The sequence below is a fragment of the Eublepharis macularius genome, chromosome 3 (assembly GCF_028583425.1).
Source record: "Eublepharis macularius isolate TG4126 chromosome 3, MPM_Emac_v1.0, whole genome shotgun sequence".
Classification (NCBI taxonomy): domain Eukaryota; kingdom Metazoa; phylum Chordata; class Lepidosauria; order Squamata; family Eublepharidae; genus Eublepharis; species Eublepharis macularius.
Window position 1 is genome coordinate 171664158 of NC_072792.1, and position 20348 is coordinate 171684505.

At 45.9% G+C, this 20348-nt stretch overlaps 2 protein-coding genes across 6 annotated transcripts in view; both read right to left on the reverse strand.

Annotated features, from left to right (window-relative positions):
• Window positions 1-558, reverse strand: part of LOC129326318 (autocrine proliferation repressor protein A-like) — a 37117-nt gene extending 36559 nt beyond the window's left edge. The window contains exon 1 of the mRNA XM_054974472.1: window positions 375-558. Within this exon, the coding sequence (XP_054830447.1) occupies window positions 375-558 (184 nt within the window). The remainder of the gene's footprint in view (window positions 1-374) is intronic.
• A 15821-nt stretch (window positions 559-16379) lies between these two features.
• LOC129325919 (autocrine proliferation repressor protein A-like) overlaps window positions 16380-20348 on the reverse strand; it is a 33294-nt gene continuing 29325 nt past the window's right edge. For 4 of the 5 annotated variants that reach the window (XM_054973914.1, XM_054973919.1, XM_054973916.1 and 1 more), the window contains 2 exons: window positions 18037-18102; window positions 16380-17724 (listed from right to left, as the gene is read on the reverse strand). In XM_054973914.1, coding sequence (XP_054829889.1) covers window positions 17608-17724; window positions 18037-18102 — 183 coding nt within the window. In that variant the 3' untranslated portion in view covers window positions 16380-17607. The remainder of the gene's footprint in view (window positions 17725-18036; window positions 18103-20348) is intronic. The other variant, XM_054973915.1, reaches the window with a different exon arrangement.

Here is a 20348-nt window from a genome sequence, read left to right on the forward strand (position 1 = left end):
CTTGTGGGACACCGCACACCATGAGTTGGCAGGATGGCAATTTCTCCCCAAGCGCCACCCTCTGTCCCCGACTCGTGGAGAAAGAAAAGAAGCCAGTCTAAGGCAATCCCTCCTATCCCCACATCAGCGAGGCAGTGGGTCAGGAGTTCATAACTGTCCATATCGAACGCTGCTTACAAATCTCATAATATCAGCAGTGCCGATTCACCTCGATCCAGGTGTCTGCGAAGGTCGTCCGTGAGAGAGACCAGCAATGTCTCTGCCCATGCCCGTCCCATGCCCTGTGTGGAAATTGGACTGGAAGGGATCTGGGGCTGAGGTTTCATTCAGGAACACCTGCAGCTCCTCCACCACCAACCACTCAATCACCTTACCCAAGAATGGCAGGTTGAAAGCTGGGTAGTAATTGACTAGATCGGTGGGGTCCAAAGATGACTTCTTTAGGAGAGGTCTAACCACGGCCTCCTTTAGCATCCCAGGGAGAACCCTGGAGCTTAGGAACAAGTTGACAATGGCCTCCAAGTGGCCCCATATGCCATCGGTGCTGGCCTTTACCATCCACAATGGACATGGGTCCAGGAGACAAGTGGCAGGTCTCACCGCTCACAAGGTCCTGTCAATTCCATCCCCATTGAGTGGACTGATGTGATCAAATATTGGCCCAGAAGACGGTCAAGGGGTCTCCAACTCACATACTCTATCAATTGTGTCTGGCAAATGGTGATGGACAGACAAAATTTTATCAGCAAAAAAGCTCCCCAAAGCCTCAAAGCTAATGTCTGAATTCAAAATCTGACTGTCTCCATCCATCAAGGAGACCAGCTAGTGAACCACATGAAACAGTTTTGCTGGATGTGAGCTAGCTGATACAATGGAGGCTGTATGGAGTTCCTTCTTCACAATCTTCACTGCCACCTCATAGGATTTCATAAACATGTTATAAGAGGATCTTGCCTCTTCATCATGAGATGGCCACCACACTCGCTCAAGTCATCTTAGCTCCTGCTTCTTCTGGCATAGCTCCTCTGTATACCAGGGGGCCCTTTGGACACGAGCGTGAAGAGGGCGACAGGGGGCAAGCTCATCGATGGCTTCAGAAAGCTGAGCTTGCCAGTCCTCCAAGGAAGAAAAAAGTATTTATTATAGATGTGCACCAATGTGAATAAAAACAAGTTTAAAACATAAGGCCTGAACGACAGGCTACATATATATACTAAAACTTGCTAAAACATCTCAAGATACAGATGATGGTACAGTGTAATGACTAGAGATGGGCACGAACCGCATTACGAACTTCAAAACCCCACGAAATTGGCGATCGCGCAATCGTGATCCAGCGGTTCGTGATTGTCCACGGCAAACGTACCAGCATTCAGGAGAGGCCTGGTTCAGTGTGTTTGGCTGCGGTTCGGGAAGCCAGACAGTCAGGCGCCATCAATCAATTCCCCTGGCAACGGAGCCGGAGGAATGCCTGAACTCTGTCTGCGCTCCTTCTGTTGCCCTGGAAACCCGAATGGAAGCCCAGCTTACCTTGATCGGCAGGTCTTCCTTCCGACTATGGAGCTGCAAAGCGGTTACAAGTTGGGAGAAGACACCTGGGGAGGGAGGGGGGAGGGGTGTTCTGTAGCCCTGGGCACTCCAATCTCATCCCTGCAAACCCTGATAGGCAGCTCTGATGGCCAAACACAGACCTCTTGCATTTCTCAATGAGTCCTCAGCTTATAAATAGCAGTGGGATCCCAGGCTGGGTTTCACTTTCAGCTAGCAGTGGAGTGTGACAGAGCTGCTGCTCCCCGGGAATATGGGCTCTCTAAGTGCCATGGGGGCCCTTCCGCGCCCCATGAATCGTGAACCAGTTCGGCAACGGAAAATGTTCATTTTGGTTAGCGACCTCGGGATTATCATTGGCACCAACCATGAACCGGAGTCATTACATTTTTTTGGTTCATGCCCATGTTTAGCAATGACCAACACAAATAGACCAAGGTACAGCAGAAAACTGACCAGATGCGTTTCGGCCCTTAGGCCTTCCTCAGTGGTCAATTGTAAACTAGACCTGTTAAAGTTCATATTTGTGAGCATAAGAGCTGTATCAGATTAAAGAAACTGAATGCCCCACTTGTTAATCACTATCTCACTTCCGGCCATACGGAGAAGCAGCTGCAATTTTGGGTTGTGGAAGTTATACAAAATATATCTTCAGGGTCTCACAAACTCCTGAAGAAAAGAGGTGTTTTAGATTCACCATCTCCAGACGTTGAATCCTTGGGGACTTAATGAGGAACTGGACTGGACTTGCTGTGTCTGAGATGGATTTGATTGGATTTGGACAACGGCCCTAATTGAATGTGTGGTGTGTCTCAGCCACTCCAGTGTTCCCTTCCTTCGCTCTCTCCTCCCCTCCACCTCTTTTGAGATCACATCTTATCATATGGGAGAGATTGCATCATCCTTATACCTTTTCATATAGCTGAACTTTTTTAGGTTAAAGTGCCATTGTATCTTTACTGCAGATTGATGTAACACACTCCTATACATTGGAAACCAAGCCTCAGGTGGGTTTGTGATTGGGTTTGGAGAACCTAGGGGGTAATTAAGAGCATGTTAGGGAATAATTTTATAATTTGATACATTTTTTCTTTAGAGCGCAACGATAAATGAAGAGCATTGTGTGAATGCAGTCCTGGGTCTACTGCAATATTTGCAGCTTATCACATAATACTAGAGGTAAATTTTGATCCAGTATTCTACCTAGAATAATTATAGCACTTTAGAATGGACTATATTATATTAAAAAAAATTTCCTCCCCCCTTCTTCTTTTGTTACAGCTTTAGATAAAACACTGGGAGCATTGCATGATTGGTTTCTTTATGTGTGGGTGTGTTTTATCATAAATTGTTTACAATTGACCACTGAGGAAGGCCTAAGGGCTGAAACGCGTCTGGTCAGTTTTGTACTGTACCTTGGTCTATTTGTGTTGGTCATTGCACTGTACTATCATCTGTATCTTGAGATGTTTTAGCAAGTTTTAGTATATATATGTAGCCTGCCATTCAGGCCTTATGTTTTAAACTTGTTTTTATTCACATTGGTGCACATCTATAATAAATATTTTTATATATATTTATATATAAATATATATACTTTTAGGTTGTTACTTAACCCCTTTTGTTCCCTTGCCAGTCCTCCACCACCTCATCCAATGAACTGCCGTGGAGTGTCAGATCCCGCAGAGCATTCTGAAAACCAGCTGGATCCATGAATGTCCGCAGGTGAGTGTAAATTAGCTCACCACCCTTGGGAGAGGGGGGCAGCACATCCATTCGAGCCTTCAGGACTGAGTGGTCTGACCATGGCACAGCTTTTACCGCTTCCAGAACCACATGTATCCCCATCCTGAAGATCAATTCTAGCATATGGCCCTCTTTATGGCTGCACAAGTTTCACAGTGGAGGTATTAGCAGCTCCAAAGGGCAGTTTCCAAATGTCAGAAGAGCTGCTACTTCCAGCACACTTTGGTAGTAAGCAGAAAAGAGCTGATGGATGTATGGAAGCCAGAAATCTCCCACTGCACATCTGCCTCCTGTTGTTTGCTAATGAACAGATGGGCTTTGAAATATGTAGATGGACCTTAAGGGCTGGAGAAGAAACAAGGGAAAGTGAAGCATAAGGAGAACTGCAAAACTTGCCTTGTGAGGTTTGGGAAGGATGGGAAGGGGAGTTCCTGAAAATGGCTTGTGTGTGTTTTCTTGATATCTCGAGTAGGGGTGTGCAAGCCAAAAATTTTCGGCTATAGCCGAAAGTAGAAAGCCGAAAGAAGATTCTCTATCGTTAAAGCCGAAAGCCGAAACAAGAATCTCTTTCGGCTTTCGACTTTCGGGATTCTTTCGGCATTATTTCGGCATTCTTTCGGCTTTTTTCTAAGGGAAAATGCCTCCGTCTTCCAGGACGCCTGGAGGAGGCATTTTCCCACCAAATAAGCCCAAAATTGGTGGGGACCTTCCTCTAACCCTTCTCTAACAACCACCCAAGTTTCAGACAGATTGGACTTTGGGGGGCCATGTTATGGCCCCCCAAAGCAGGTCCCCCCATCCTCCCATAAGAAAGCGAAGGAGCAGCATATTGTTAGCATGCTGCTGCTGATCTTTCTTCATTATTTCCTATGGGGGAAAAATGAAGAGGCAGGCTTCCTTTGCCAGGGGTGGCATTTTGCATGCAAAATGCCCCCCAGCCCTCAGGGGCCCTTCTCCCACCCCTCCTCCCACCCCCCACCAAGGCTCAGCCTGCTCCCACTTGGGGGGGCCATTTCATGGCCTCCCCAAGTAGGTGCTCTAATCTCTACCACTGACAGCTGGGGGAGGCTTGTGTTGCCAGGGGTGGCATTTTGCATGCAAAATGCCCCCCAGCCCTCTGGGGCCCTTCTCCCATCCTTCCTCCCACCCCCCACCAAGGCTCAGACTGCTCCCACTTGGGGGGGCATTTCATGGCCTCCCCAAGTAGGTGCTCTGCTCTCATCTCTACCACTGACAGCTGGGGGAGGCTTGTGTTGCCAGGGGTGGCATTTTGCATGCAAAATGCCCCCCAGCCCTCTGGGGCCCTTCTCCCACCCTTCCTCCCACCCCCCACCAAGGCTCAGACTGCTCCCACTTGGGGGGGCCATTTCATGGCATCCCCAAGTAGGTCCTCTCAGCCCCTAAAGTCCACCCCTTACAGCCCCACACAAACCCAATTCCCCCCCAGCTGCCACACACAGACCCAAATCCCCACATTAGCCCCTCACAGACCCAAATCCACCCCCACCTGCCCCACACCCATAACCCCAGGAACAGGCTGGCAAAGGCCAGCCCTCTCCCTTTGTTCCCTATGCTGGGAACTTCTAAACTCTCTTTCCCTGGGCAATTCTGCACAGCCCAGGGGTGCCACAATGGTGGGCACACTTCTGAGTGCCAGCTGGTCCCTGTGAAAGAGCACCTGAACCACAGACACCCTCCCTCAAATTCCCCCACCACCTACAGAGATGGCTGGCCAGCCAGCCCCATTGTTCCCTATGATGGGAACCAACTGCACAACAAAGAATAAAACAAGAACAACACAAAATAAAGTTTTAAATTTTTTTTCTCCCTTCCAAAGTACAAGTAGGCAAAGCATTATGACACATTACACCAGCAGTCCCCCACACAGAAAAATAACACAAATCACTTAACATCAGAGAATCACAAAGCATGATACCTGTCAAAAACACTTTATTTCTTGAACAGCTTTAGGTTACACAGCAGGGGGGAACACCAAAGGGCATGGCAGCACTATCTTACACAAAAATAACACAACTCACTTAACATCAGAGAATCACAAAGCATGATTCCTGTCAAAAACACTTTATTTCTTGAACAGCTTTAGGTTACACAGCAGGGGGGAACACCAAAGGGCATGGCAGCACTATCTTACACAAAAATAACACAACTCACTTAACATCAGAGAATCACAAAAACACAATTCCTGTCAAAAACACTTTATTTCTTGAACAGCTTTAGGTTACACAGCAGGGGGGAACACCAAAGGGCATGGCAGCACTATCTTACACAAAAATAACACAACTCACTTAACATCAGAGAATCACAAAAGCACAATTCCTGGCAAAAACACTTTATTTCTTGAACAGCTTTAGGCTACACAGCAGGGGGGGGACACCAAAGGGCATGGAAGCAGTATCTTACACAAAAATAACACAACTCACTTCACATTAAAGAATCACCCCCAAAAAATAGCTGTCAAAAGCACTTTATTTCTGTAACTGCTTTAGGTTACACAGTAGGAAGGCACCGCAGAGCAGGAAAGCAGTGTACTACGCAAAAATAACACAACTCACTTCACATCAGAGAATCACACAAACACAATTGCTGTCAAAAACGGTGAAGTGGGTTGTATTATTTTTTGTAGTACATTGCTATCATGCCCTGTTGTGCCCTCCTACTGTGTAACCTAAAGCTGTTCAAGAAATAAAGTGTTTTTGACAGGAATTGTGTTTTTGTGATTCTCTGATGTTAAGTGAGTTGTGTTATTTTTGTGTAAGATAATGCTGCCATGCCCTTTGGTGTTCCCCCCTGCTGTGTAACCTAAAGCTGTTCAAGAAATAAAGTGTTTTTGACAGGAATTGTGTTTTGTGATTCTCTGATGTTAAGTGAGTTGTGTTATTTTTGTGTAAGATAGTGCTGCCATGCCCTTTGGTGTTCCCCCCTGCTGTGTAACCTAAAGCTGTTCAAGAAATAAAGTGTTTTTGACAGGAATCATGCTTTGTGATTCTCTGATGTTAAGTGAGTTTTGTTTTAATTTTTCTGTGTGGGGGACTGCTGGTGTAATGTGTCATAATGCTTTGCCTACTTGTACTTTGGAAGGGAGAAAATAATTTTTTTAAAACTTTATTTTGTGTTGTTCTTGTTTTATTCTTTGTTGTGCAGTTGGTTCCCATCATAGGGAACAATGGGGCTGGCTGGCCAGCCATCTCTGTAGGTGGTGGGGGAATTTGAGGGAGGGTGTCTGTGGTTCAGGTGCTCTTTCACAGGGACCAGCTGGCACTCAGAAGTGTGCCCACCATTGTGGCACCCCTGGGCTGTGCAGAATTGCCTAGGGAAAGAGAGTTTAGAAGTTCCCAGCATAGGGAACAAAGGGAGAGGGCTGGCCTTTGCCAGCCTGTTCCTGGGGTTATGGGTGTGGGGCAGGTGGGGGTGGATTTGGGTCTGTGAGGGGCTAATGTGGGGATTTGGGTCTGTGTGTGGCAGCTGGGGGGGAATTGGGTTTGTGTGGGGCTGTAAGGGGTGGACTTTAGGGGCTGAGAGGACCTACTTGGGGATGCCATGAAATGGCCCCCCCAAGTGGGAGCAGTCTGAGCCTTGGTGGGGGGTGGGAGGAAGGGTGGGAGAAGGGCCCCAGAGGGCTGGGGGGCATTTTGCATGCAAAATGCCACCCCTGGCAACACAAGCCTCCCCCAGCTGTCAGTGGTAGAGATGAGAGCAGAGCACCTACTTGGGGAGGCCATGAAATGCCCCCCCAAGTGGGAGCAGTCTGAGCCTTGGTGGGGGGTGGGAGGAAGGATGGGAGAAGGGCCCCAGAGGGCTGGGGGGCATTTTGCATGCAAAATGCCACCCCTGGCAACACAAGCCTCCCCCAGCTGTCAGTGGTAGAGATGAGAGCAGAGCACCTACTTGGGGAGGCCATGAAATGCCCCCCCCAAGTGGGAGCAGGCTGAGCCTTGGTGGGGGGTGGGAGGAGGGGTGGGAGAAGGGCCCCAGAGGGTTGGGGGGCATTTTGCATGCAAAATGCCACCCCTGGCAACACAAGCCTCCCCCAGCTGTCAGTGGTAGAGATTAGAGCACCTACTTGGGGAGGCCATGAAATGGCCCCCCCAAGTGGGAGCAGGCTGAGCCTTGGTGGGGGGTGGGAGGAGGGGTGGGAGAAGGGCCCCTGAGGGCTGGGGGGCATTTTGCATGCAAAATGCCACCCCTGGCAAAGGAAGCCTGCCTCTTCATTTTTTCCCCATAGGAAATAATGAAGAAAGATCAGCAGCAGCATGCTAACAATATGCTGCTCCTTCGCTTTCTTATGGGAGGATGGGGGGACCTGCTTTGGGGGGCCATAACATGGCCCCCCAAAGTCCAATCTGTCTGAAACTTGGGTGGTTGTTAGAGAAGGGTTAGAGGAAGGTCCCCACCAATTTTGGGCTTATTCGGTGGGAAAATGCCTCCTCCAGGCGTCCTGGAAGACGGAGGAATTTTCCCATAGAAAAGCCGAAAGAAAGCCGAAAGAATCCCGAAACGTTTCGGCTTTTTTCTTTCGGCTATCCGAAACGTTTCGGCATTCCCCGAAACGTTTCGGCATTCCCCGAAAGAAGCCGAAACACTTTTGTTTCGGCATTCTTTCGGCATTCTGAATGCCGAAACGCACATCCCTAATCTCGAGGGTTTCTTCCCTGCCAGGTCCATGAGAAATGGTCTCTCTCTACAATATCATTTCAGAAGGGAAATACTTTCCTTTGGGGCTGCCTGAGAACCCAGCCAATGTCTCTCAATTTTTCACTGCCCATCAACAAAGAATCACACTTTCAATATCTTTCTCGCTGAGCTGTACATGGTGGCCTCCTGCCTTCCAACCCAAGAGCTGTGAGAATCCTCTATTCTGCTTTAGAAAACTGTGTGAAGGCACCCTAGCTTCTTTAGAGTCTTCCAGTTTTCCTTCTTATTTGAATCATTGGTGATTGAGCCTTAAAATCTCAGTTTTAAGAAACTCCTTCCCATCTTGAACTACCTTCTCCCTGAGTGTATCTAACCATGGGGTTCTACCAAACATTTCTTTAAATTGTCTAAATTTCAGCCAACATGTCAGGTTATGTTCAGCTTCCCTTTCTGCAAGATCTTTACTTCCAGAATATTACGATCACTACTGCCCAGGGTCCCCACTCCCTCCATCTCAACAAACAGTTTTTCTCTGTTGATGAGAATTGGATTCAAGATATCAGACCCCCCCCCCTGTTTCCTCTAGTCCAACCCCCTGCACGATGCAGGAAATTCACAACTACCTCCCCACCCCACACACACACCAGGTGACACCTGCTCCATGTGTCCCGCAGATAGTAAAACACCATGAGGATCCCTAGCTGAACTGGGCTGGGGAAAATTGCTTCCTTGTTATTGTATTATTATTTATATTATTACCTGACCCCAAGGTGGTGATTGGTATTACCCTGGACATGTCAGAAGGGGGCATGTGAAATAAGCACTAATGTAACCCTTTCTGCCTTCCCTCTCAGGATTTGCCTAGGTTCACAGAATCAGCATTGCTTTAAGATGGCCATCCTCTCTCCTTCCTTTTTGGTCTAGTCATTTGAAAAAAATAATCCTTCCTATATTAATATTCCAATTTCCTCCTGTTTGCTACCTATGTGCTAAGTTCTGGCTGGGTTCTGGCAAATGATACACAGACACCTCAGTTTTGTTGCAATGGCCACAATTTTATTGATCATAGCCAGATTGAAGGATTGGCCAGGCATATGGGCAGTGGATCCTTTAATGTAATGTAATTTATTATATTTATATTCCGCCCTCCCCGCTTTCGCAGGCTCAGGGCGGATAACAAAATACAAACATCACCCACCATTAAAAACATTTAAAAGCATTAAATAATACATTTAAAAACATTTACAAGCATTAAATGTTACGGTCCATACTGCACAGCGGTTCATACGTGCATCTGTGTTCGCATAGGGGTGATGGTTTAACCCCCCCTCCACAGGGGGGGGCACCGCCCAGCATCAGCCATATGCCTGGCGGAATAACTCTGTCTTACAGGCCCGGCGAAATGCAAGCAAATCTTGCCAGGCCCTTGTCTCGCAAGACAGAGCATTCCACCAGGCTGGGGCCAGGACCGAATAGGCCCTGGCCGACGCCAGATGGGCCTCCTTAGGGCCAGGGACACTTAAAAGATGTTTTCCACCAGAGCAGAGAGTCCTCTGGGGCTCATATGGTGAGAGACAGTCCCTCAGATACGTCGGTCCCAGTCTGCATAGGGCTTTGTAGGTTAACACCAAAACCTTGAACCTGATTCGGTACTCCACTAGCAGCCAATGCAGCTGGCGTAGCACCGGTGTAATATGCTCCCACACTGGCGCTCCAGCAATGACCCATGCTGCTGCATTCTGTACCAGCTGTAACCGCCGGATCAGGCCCATGGGAAGCCCAGCATAGAGCGTGTTACAGTAATCCAACCTAGAGGTGACCATTGCTTGGACCACTGTAGTCAAGTCACAGGGAGACAAATAAGGGGCAAGCTGCCTGGCCTGCCGAAGATGATAAAAGGAAGACCTGGCAACTGCAGTGATCTGGTCCTCCATCTTCAGGGAGGAATCCAGAATCACCCCCAGACTCCTAACTCTCAGGGCCAGTGTAAGTGTTGCCCCATCAAGTGTAGGAAGCTGGGGTCCCAAAGCCATCTCCCCACGACTCACATACAGGACCTCCGTCTTTGTGGGATTCAATTTCAGCCAACTTTGTCTCAACCAACCAGCCACAGCCTCAAAAGCATGCTCCAGGGCATCAGGGGCTGATCCAGGCCGCCTGTCCAACAACAGATAAAGCTGGGTGTCATCCGCGTATTGGTGACACCCAAGCCCGAAACTCCGCACCAGCCGGGCGAGGGGGCGCATATAGATATTAAATAATAATGGAGAGAGTATCACTCCCTGTGGCACACCACATACCAGTGGCCTACGAGATGACACTCTCTCCCCAAGCGCCACCCTCTGTCCCTGATCATGGAGAAAGGAGACCAGCCACTGCAGTGCTGTCCCCTGAATTCCCACATCGGCAAGCGGTGGGTCAAAAGCTCATGATTGACTGTATCAAACGCTGCTGACAGATCCAGTAAAATCAGCAGTACTGATCCGCCCTGATCCAGATGTCTGCGGAGATTGTCTGTGAGGGTGACCAGCAATGTCTTGACCCCATGTCCCAGGCGGAAACCACTGGAAGGGGTCTAGGGCTGAGGTCTCCTTCAGGAAATTCTGCAGTTGCTTCTCTGCCGCCCGCTCAATCACCTTCCCCAAAAACGGAAGGTTGGAAACCGGTCGGTAATTGAGCATCGGAAGACACCTTGCTGTTCGATGCATAATGCCAATGCTGGGCCACGGAACCGTTTAGTGTTCTGCCACCATCCATGCTGGCCTTTGCCTTTCTTTTCCATAGGGTTGAGCCACCTGAATGCCCTGCTCACCCCTTACAGATCCAGCCCAATGCCTCAAAACCACCCAAACCCATAAAGTTACCACAGGCCTGCTAGCTGCCCAGATTGAGTGGTGGGTGGGTGGGAAAGCATCCTGCTCCTGCTGGTGCGCCTCTGGAATGGTGCCAACCATGTTGTCACTCTCGGAAGAGGTTTCCTGCTGCTCCTCCTCTTCCATCACTGGACCATGCCTCCACCTCAGCCTTGCCCTCAGTAGCAACACAGCCCCAGCTGAGTCTGCAAACTTCCTTTTGTTCTTATACTTTGTGCATTAATGTAGAAACATAGGAACCCCTAGAAAAGTGGCATGCCAATTTTTTCCTTCTAAGAAACAAAAAGATATTGAAGCCATAGTGAGGAGAAAGAAGAGCCCCAGGGCCTCTCAAAGTCTTTAAAAAGGTCAGATTCCCTTGGAATATTTCAGGAACAGAGTCCCAAGGCTTGGGCAATTCTGTTTTTCAGGAAATGAACAAACTTTTGTTGGAAATTACTCTATTTTTATACAATTTGTGCTTTAATGATTAGATAGCTTCTCTCTCTGTGTAAGTGCCAAGAAAAAATGCCCATGGCCTTTTATATCTGGGAACTAGAAAAGAGTAGGCTCTTTTCTATGCAGGCTCATCCAATATATCAACCTCTCGAACCAACATCACCTTTGCCCTGTCTGGATTCAGTTTCCCCTTGTTTTCCTTCTATCTCTTGGCCAGTTACCATGCTGTAGCCTCGTGATTACCGTCTGGGAGAATTATTTAAAGATATGGGTAATTGGGTGATAGCATCCAATACCAATGCCTCAGGCAATCTAATTCAAAAGTCTTTTAATCAAATGGATTCTGGTTTTGGAAAAGGTGCACTCAAAACTTGCAAGTTGCTGCTCACAAAGTAGATTTCTGGCTCACAACACTGCACTGCTTAGAAGAAACATTGCTCCTCAACCCTAATTATTCCAGGGCAACAAAGGTCTTGTAATGTCTTCCCACTTAATACATTCCTTTCCTCCTTCTGTGATGAGATCTTCTGTCCATGACTGAGGAGAAAATCAACTAGCATTCATAAGTACTTATAATTCATTCCTGGTGTTGGAAAAATATTTCCTTTATACCATGGGCACTCTTCCCAATTAAGGGACACATGGCAGGTCAAGAGGTCAATGTTTATTGCAACAAATGGAGTTCCAGCTCAATCATTCGGCTCCTGGAACTCAAGGAATCAATAGCACAATCACCAGTATTTATTAGACATACATACATTGAATCAGAGGTGTCTCTTCCCCGTTGGCTGATTCCCTATTGGTTGTCTTTCGCTTATTGGTTAATTTCTTCTTATGTTACACTCTCCTACACATTTTATGTTAATATATCCGTTATACATAAACCACAAATCCTTATGTCATCTAGTTAGTATAGCAACTCCTGCTTGTTTATTCTGATCCTGTACCTGATTGATATGCTTTCTGATTTATTTTCAGAAATTCCTCTTAACATTTACTATATTTGATCTTTATTTAGCCAATGTAGTGAGAATTGACTGGAACCAGCTCTTACTCAGGCCCTATATCCAATTTCTCATTACAGCTCTGTTATTAACTATTTCCTCATCTGATTGTCCTTGCTTGGTTACCAAGGTAATTTTAACTGACTACCTACGAGCTGGTACATTCCCCTGATCATTCAACAAAAACATAGCAGATGGTTTGAAAATCTCTGACAAATATATTTCTTTATACTTCATTCTAACTTTATGTTTTAGTCTAATTCCATTATTTTATATATGTTATTTAATTATAAAATATTTAATTCTAATCCCACACAGGGGAAGTACATTTCCCAACTAAATTAATCAAATTAGCTTTGGTGGACTTCATTAACAAACTGCCCTTTATGCCAAGCCAGGACAAGTTTTGCATTCCCTTTCACATGCCCCAGCAGCTACCAATCAAGGTAATCAAACCATTTGTTACTTCCAGGAACTGACCATTAGAGTCTTTGTTCTAATGGCTAGGTGGGCTCCTCCACCTCAGTGCACGTTTTAACCTATAAAAGGAGTGCCCTGGCTCCATTCAAATCAAACAGTACATCTTACCGGATACAAAGTGCTGTTCCCTTGATGTTTACCCTAAGTCTCTTGTTCTCCTGGCTGAGAACGCTGGCATTTGAAGCTGCCCTCTTCCCCCATGGATTGGACTACTCTTCAGGATAGGTAGATATACTTTTCCCTCACTCTATTCCAACTTCTGCTTAGCTTCCTAGGACTCTGTGTGTATGTAACCATTTTTGCTATTTTCCCTGGGTATATGTGTATGCATTTTTCCTTTTCAATAAAAGTTTGTTCTTTGAATTAAAAGCACCAGTCTTCTTTGCTATAATTGGAAGGGACACCGTAAAAATTGATGAAAAAGATTCCGTAGTTACCGACCACTCGCTTAGCCATTTTCCTTGCTAGCTAATTCCCCCTACAATTCTATTACTCACAAGGAGACCAGTTCAGGTAACATATATGCTCTCTTCCCTCTAAGGAGCTCTGAACAGCATAGATAAATTTTCTTCTCAAGGAAGCATGCAAAGAATTGCAGCCTGCAGCTTTTTTATCACTGAACATTTTATTTTTATAATTTATAGAAAAATCAATTAAATACAAAAGTGAGAGGAAGTCTAAGGAATATGACTTCATGGAAATAAAGTTTGGTGTTTCCCCCTAAACTACAGGCTCATCTTCCTCATGACAGGGAAAGGGAGTAGGAACTTTCTCATGGAAAGTTCTCCCAGTCCAACTCTAAGCAGGTCTCTTCAGATGAAAGTTCCCTTTTATAGAGTGAACTTACTTCCAGGAAAAGTGGTTGCAGCCTAGACATACAAGGTTGCCTGCTGTGGTAGGCATAGGGTTGCCAGGTCCCTTCACTTCCTGAGGGGAGATTAGGACTCTGGCTTTTACATCCCTTCCTTCCTCTCTTCTTCCTCTCTCTCACATGTATAGCTTGCATATCCTCCCAGCTGGCATAATGACATCACTTCTGGAAGTAACATCATTACACGGCTCAAAGAGCAGACCAGGAGCATTCCTGTGCTTGCCAAAGGGCTGAATCACCCCCTGCAGGGCCTGATTCATCCCAAAATGGGCCCGTTGCAGGGTGCAGGAGTGTACCACACCACCCGGAAGTGCACCTCATAACTGGGATGGTGGTGGCTCGGGGGGCGTGCCTCCCCGCTGGCCAGGTATTTGCAAGTCTTGGTCGGCAACTTTCCTCCTCTGCTGTTCCAGCGCCTTCTCTGACTCAAGGAAACAGGGGAGAAAGGGAGGGAGGTAAATGGCATCACATGATGCCTTTCCCCCCAGTCTCTGCTCTCCAAATGCTCCTGCCCCATCTATGCTTTCGGCTCATAATCGAACTGGAGCCTCATTCCGCCTATTCCCATTTTTTATTTAAGATCAATTCCTGGTTTATATGAAATGGCAAACCCTCTCTAGAGCTCATTTGCAAAACTGTATGGCTGTGCTGGAAATGATTCATGGAACAGGGTATGGCAGGATCTGCTTTAAAACTAATTCCTTTTTAAAAGCATTCATGATCGATTTGTTTGGTTTCAGAACAAAGAATTATGCTTCTGCACCAGCACCAGCAGGCTGTGAGAGACAAACTAGGCATGTGTGGAAATGGGGATGTCTGTTTGTGGTGTTCTACAGCTGCCCTGCAAGCTCTAGAAAATAGCTCAGTCCTTAGTAAACCCAGTCATTGATGAATTGGTGACATATCAGTGATGAGGGGTGTTTATTTTGAACATTTTTGTGCTGTTTTTGAATATATGGCTGTTGAATGAAAGGCTTATAATGATTGGGTAGTTTTCTGGTGAGGTGTTGCCAGGTCAGACTCAAAATTATTCCATTTTTCTGTTCTTATTATTTTCTGTGCTGCTCTTTCCAAAGGGGAAGAGGAGGTGGGCCAGTTAGAGGCTCTGGGGCAGGTCTTTTTACCCTTAGATGCACAAAGTCACACAGAACACAATCCTTCCTCTAATCTAAAGAACCCATAAGTCTCAAGGAGTTTGAATGGGGGGGAATTTTATAGACCCCCACGGCCACACTAAGTTCTCTCTAGCAATTCGCAAACTGTGTCAAGCAGAAGCCGACCTCTGGTATTTTAAAAAAAATGAAGCCCTGTGTGAGAATATATTTTTAAATCCTTTCCACTGAAAACTCTGCATTTGCCTTCTTTCTTTGATACAGATTTTTTTTTGTTTCCTTCCAGAAAGTGAGGGAGGCTTCCAATGCAGCTCCCCTCCCCCCACAAACATCTTTGTACTTTCTGTGAGCAGTGACCTCAGCCACATCATTTTAATAGCTGCTTATGATATAAAAATTATAAACCCTTGAATCTAATGTACTTTAATTCACATTAGCAAACTGCCCAACAAGAAGAACGTTGTCAGCTTCCGCCCGGGAGAGTGAAACATGAATGGAATGTGTATTCAATGCTGAGTGATTGGGTGTGATTGGATCCTGCCTCCCTATGCTGCAGAATGTGCTGTCTTTGACAATAGAAGTGCTCATGAGTCACCACCCTGAACATTCCAAACTCTCCTCTTCCCATTGATTAAATCCTACCCTGCAATTGAGGGCCACCAATCAGCCCTGATAAGTTTGTAATTCTTCCTGGGAACATCTAATCAAAACTATAAATCTATTAACTAAGCTCTAAGAACATTTAATTAACTTCTGTTTCTTTGTAAGACACCAAGAGCAACCAATCTGTTTTCTTTGTCATACCCCAGCAATGCCAATCAAGGTACTCAAAACTTTGTCATTCCCAGGAGGTGACTTTTAAGGTCTTTGTCCTAACAGCTGAAGTCACTCTCCACCCTCAGGGCACATTCAGCCCTATAAGAACCCTAGCTCTGCCACAATTAAATCAAGCAGTGTGGTGGGCACCTACTGTGAATCTTAGCACTGCTCTCTCAGAGTCAAGGATGCGGGATGTTTGAAGCCGTCTTCCTCCATGGACTACACTACTCCTCTGATGGTAACTATATCCCAAATCCCTAACTCTATTCCAACCTAGGACTCCGACGTGCGTATGTGAACTGTTTGTCTCTTGTGTTCCCCCTTCAAATAAAAACTACTCTTTATTTCAAAGAACACCCATCTGATCAGTTTCCTTGGGAAGGAGACCCCATAAAAATTAGTGGAGTATTTTGCTTGTTAGCCCTCTTGCGTCACCTTCTCCTTGCCACTAATTCCCCCTACTTCCTAAGAAACCAATTCCGGTAACATTTTGTTATTTCCTATGTGGGTATTCCTGGGCCAGGACTGGACTTGTTTGTTATCAGATTTCATCAAACTTGCAGCAAGGTATCTTATGCCCCTAAGTTTCAAGCAAATTTGGCAAAGCCTTTGAATTTTACACCCCCTGAGCAACCCTCCTTCCAGGCATTGTGGGTTTCCTCTCAGTGGGCCTGAATGGCTCTGCACAAGGACACCATCAGGGATTGGGGAGGGAGTGACTTCTCTCAGTTTGGGATGTGGAGTATGGGAAAGAAGCACTTCACTCCTGCTGTCCAACCCAAATCTTTTCCCTCTTGTATTGTATTCAATGTCTTTATCAGCAATTACTCAAATGTCAGATGAAGAAAGTTTTATTAAGTATGAGAAAGGAAAAGGGGGGAAAGCCATTTATGTAGTAAAATGATAACAGGAATAATTATGTAAAGGTAATTTTGGCTAGTAATTTTCCATAACATACTTGCAAGATAGAATATGCATTTTACAATGCTACAGCCCGCGGGTGGCAAGCTGTACAGATTTCCTCAAGTATCTGAGGTGGAGCTGGAATTTGAACTTTGGCACATTTGTACAGTTTGGGATGGGCAACCTTGTCTCTGCTGCTTAGTGGATTGTGTCCTTCAAGGCAACAGAGGGCCAAATGGATGGGGTCCTTGTGGTTGTGTGTGATTCATTTCAGAACAGAGCCACATTATGAGAGAAACTGTTTTCAGCAAGGTTTGGGGGTATTTCCATTGTCTCCCTAGACTGCATCCTAGATGTTTGCCCCAGTGGGGTCAATTGCAGCCCCAGAGAAGGTAGAATTGAGATGATAAAAATGTCAGTGTGGTAAGTGTGAAACACCTGCATGCTATTTGCTATGTTAGTATCTCATGTAGTTTGTTTCTTAGCAAAAATGGAAGACAGAAAAGACAAAGAAAACAGCCTCAGTGAAGAGCACTTTCAGTAGCATTTTTGTTCTTATTAATCTGTCTTATTTTCTGTAGTGAAGTTTTCCGACACTCTGACTCTCTCAGCCTTATAGTTCTCTATGACCAACAAATGTATGCAGTGTCTTTGCTCTTATTTTGAGATTTTTTTTTTATCCCACCTGTTCTCCAGTAAACTCAGGACAGTATGTATGGTCAACCCCCCATTTTTATCTTTATGACAACCCACTAGGATAGATAAACTGAGAGTATCACCCCCCAAACTAAAGCTGCAAGATGCCCAGCAAGCATTTGAAACTCAGCTCAGCGAGGACTTGAACTATCTTAGGGCCAAGCTACACATGACGAATGACACTTGAACAGCAAGTGTATTTCTCCCTGTTCACTTGCCCTCCGCTCAATCCACTTGCCGTTCAAGTGTCATTCGTCATGTGTAGCTTGGCCCTTAGTCTAATATTCTAATGATGAGAACACAGTTTTTTTAGAACCAAAGCAAGCCTATCTAACATTAGAGCTACATTTTCAGCATAGTTCTACCTTATACCTTTTCCTTTGTTATACCACCTAAGTTCTAGAACCACCACCCAAATTCCCTTAGGAAAAACAAATTGCTTCATCGTTGTTTCTTGAAGGTTTTCAGACCAGTGTTCCCTGGCATCCGTTGCAATTAGGACACGGGAAAGTGTCTGGAATGATGTGGATTTCTGATGTCAACACCAACTTCACACCACTGCCATCTCCTGGGAAGGTGGCCTGTGAAGAAATTGTTATTCTGTTCAAAATGTAACCTTAGATAATTTGATAGCCTAGTAGTTAAGTGGAGGAATGGACTAAGGGCTCAGAAATTAGATATGACTAAGCACCTTGCAAGTATGGAAGCCAGAGTTCAGTAAAGGGCTAGTACTCTGTGATTATAGAGATGCAAAATTGTATTTTTTGTTATGCCATTAGGAACTTTGGAATAATTTGAGGACATAAAAATTCATATAGGCATCTGATAGGCACAAAGTCCTTCATCTGGACAGGGGAAAGAGGAAAGGAGAGTAAAAGAAACTACGACCCTACCTGAATGAAGAAGCCCCTCCATCCCTCTGCTGGAATTTCCAGTTCCTTCTTATACTGACGACTTTTCTGCACAAAGATCAAAGAAGAGGAAGACAGGCAACATTTTTAGGATCTAGGAACATTTCTCTAACCTGCAACACTACAACTAATTGCATGAATAAACCACATATTTTAATAGCCAAGTGTGCACAATAATGGATACTTAATTCCTTGGATTTGGACCACCTGTATGCAAGGGAAATTTTTCTCCCAACTTTGGGCACCACAAGGTATATTGAAAAATCATAAACATTGAAAATTGGAGGAGTAAAAACAAAACCAGAGAGACGATGTCTTCTGTGTGTGCATTAACAACTCTTATTTCAGCCTTGATGCCAGGATACGTCCCCTTTCCAACTGGCATGGAGGTGGGTGAGTTGGCAGAGGGGAGGCACTACTGTCTCCTCCCCTATGGCTGACGAAATGACCTTGTGGCATCAAGGCAGTAGCTGGACAGTTGCGACAGGCCAGTCATAGTAAAAAACCAACCAGGCTGGAAATGGTTGTCGCCATTTGGGATAAAACAGGCTAGCTGGAGAAGGTTTTATTCTACTTTGGGAACAGGGCAAGTGTACCTGGTTGTGAGGCTTGGCTCTGGTGAATGTAAGTGGGACCATTTAATATGACTGTTGGGAAAGGGCAAGCTGGTGAGGAAGGAATCTTGTGTGTGTGAAAGGATCCAATCTGGTGGCAAGGCAATGGAACCTGTTTGTAACCTCAGCTGTTGAAAAGAACTCAGACCACAGCCTGAAGCCATAACTTGCCAAAGTTGCATTGCCTCAGCTGAGCTTCTCCAGTGACTGCCTCGATACCTGTGCTGCAGAACTATGCCTTTAAAATTGCCTTACTTAAATCAATCTTCTTTGTTGTTTTGTTCAACTTCCTGCTTCAGTGATCTCTGTACTGTTAATGCATAGAACAAAACTAACCTCTCAGCAGCAGCCCAAAGCCTTTGTGCCCCTTACTCTCAGGACACCTTGAAATTGAGGGGAATGTATCCATCGCAAAACCAACCAGGACCCCCAAATTCATAACTGGCACTCTGTTTCCCCTCACTTACAAGAAGGGGTCTGCCACAGCAGCAAAAGTAAATTTCCAGTATTTTTTCTCAAAAGTTTTTTCAGTATCGAGTAAGAGAATAGTAACTTGATCACATCCCTTACTACTTAATGCAATCTAAACTGCAACCATCGTAAGATTGTCTGAACCTTGTCCACCTCACATAAATCCTACCTGGTGTGTATATACCCAAATTGTAATAAAAGTATCTTAGTCAGTTAATGTCAGTTAAGTTCTTTACACCTCCATTCATCGAAGGAATAGGCTGATCCAAAGATGCTACTTCTGGTTTGGGACTAGGGCCGATTCCAGACGGCCCTCTGCCTCCCGAAACATCGTGCGTCGTCGCGCGGAAAACGCGAAATATCGCGTTTTCTCGCGCGAGTTTTGCACGAGGTCGTGCAAAACTCGTGCGAGAAAACGCGATATTTCGCGTTTTCCGCGCGACGACGCGCAACGTTTCGGGAGGCAGAGGGCCGTCTGGAATCGGCCTAGAAGTCACACAATGTTGCTCAGTGTCATCCCTGCCCCCCAAAGTGTTAAGTCTTCAATTGAACAATATGCCATGATCAACTTTTAGCATATATTAATTGAACTCAAAAAACATACAAAAATCCCCACCCCTCAAAACAGCCGCTGGAATATGTAGCCAGTTGCACTTACAGCCCTCTTAAAACACTTTTGCTTTGCAGTGCAAAAAAAAGAACACACACATGCATGATTGAGCATTGGTCTGTCCAATGCACTTGAGTGTAGGAACAGCTGGGAAGATCTAAGTGGACACTAGGGACCCCATTCCCCCGGTGGGGGTGAGGAATCCTCTGCTTTCACCCGATGCCCCCTGCCTCCACTTACCTGGCCAGCAGGGGAGGAAGACACGGGAATGGGCCTCCCAGGCATGATCTCGGGGTGATGTGATGACATCACTGACCTAATCACACTGCCCTAGGAGCTCTCCTGTGCTTCACCGTGGCCCCTTTTGAGGCCCAAATCAGCCTGCTGTGCCCCCTACACCTACATGGTAACATCACTGGAACTGATGTCACGGGAAGTGACGTCACCACTCAGCCATGGAACTGCACACAAACAATGTACATGAGTGAAGAGTACAAAAAGCAAGAAGAAGATAAACGCCAGATCCCCCCTCCCGCTGGCAGGGTGAGGGGACATTGTAACCCTAGTGGAAACACAGACCAGTGGGAGAGAGAGCCTTT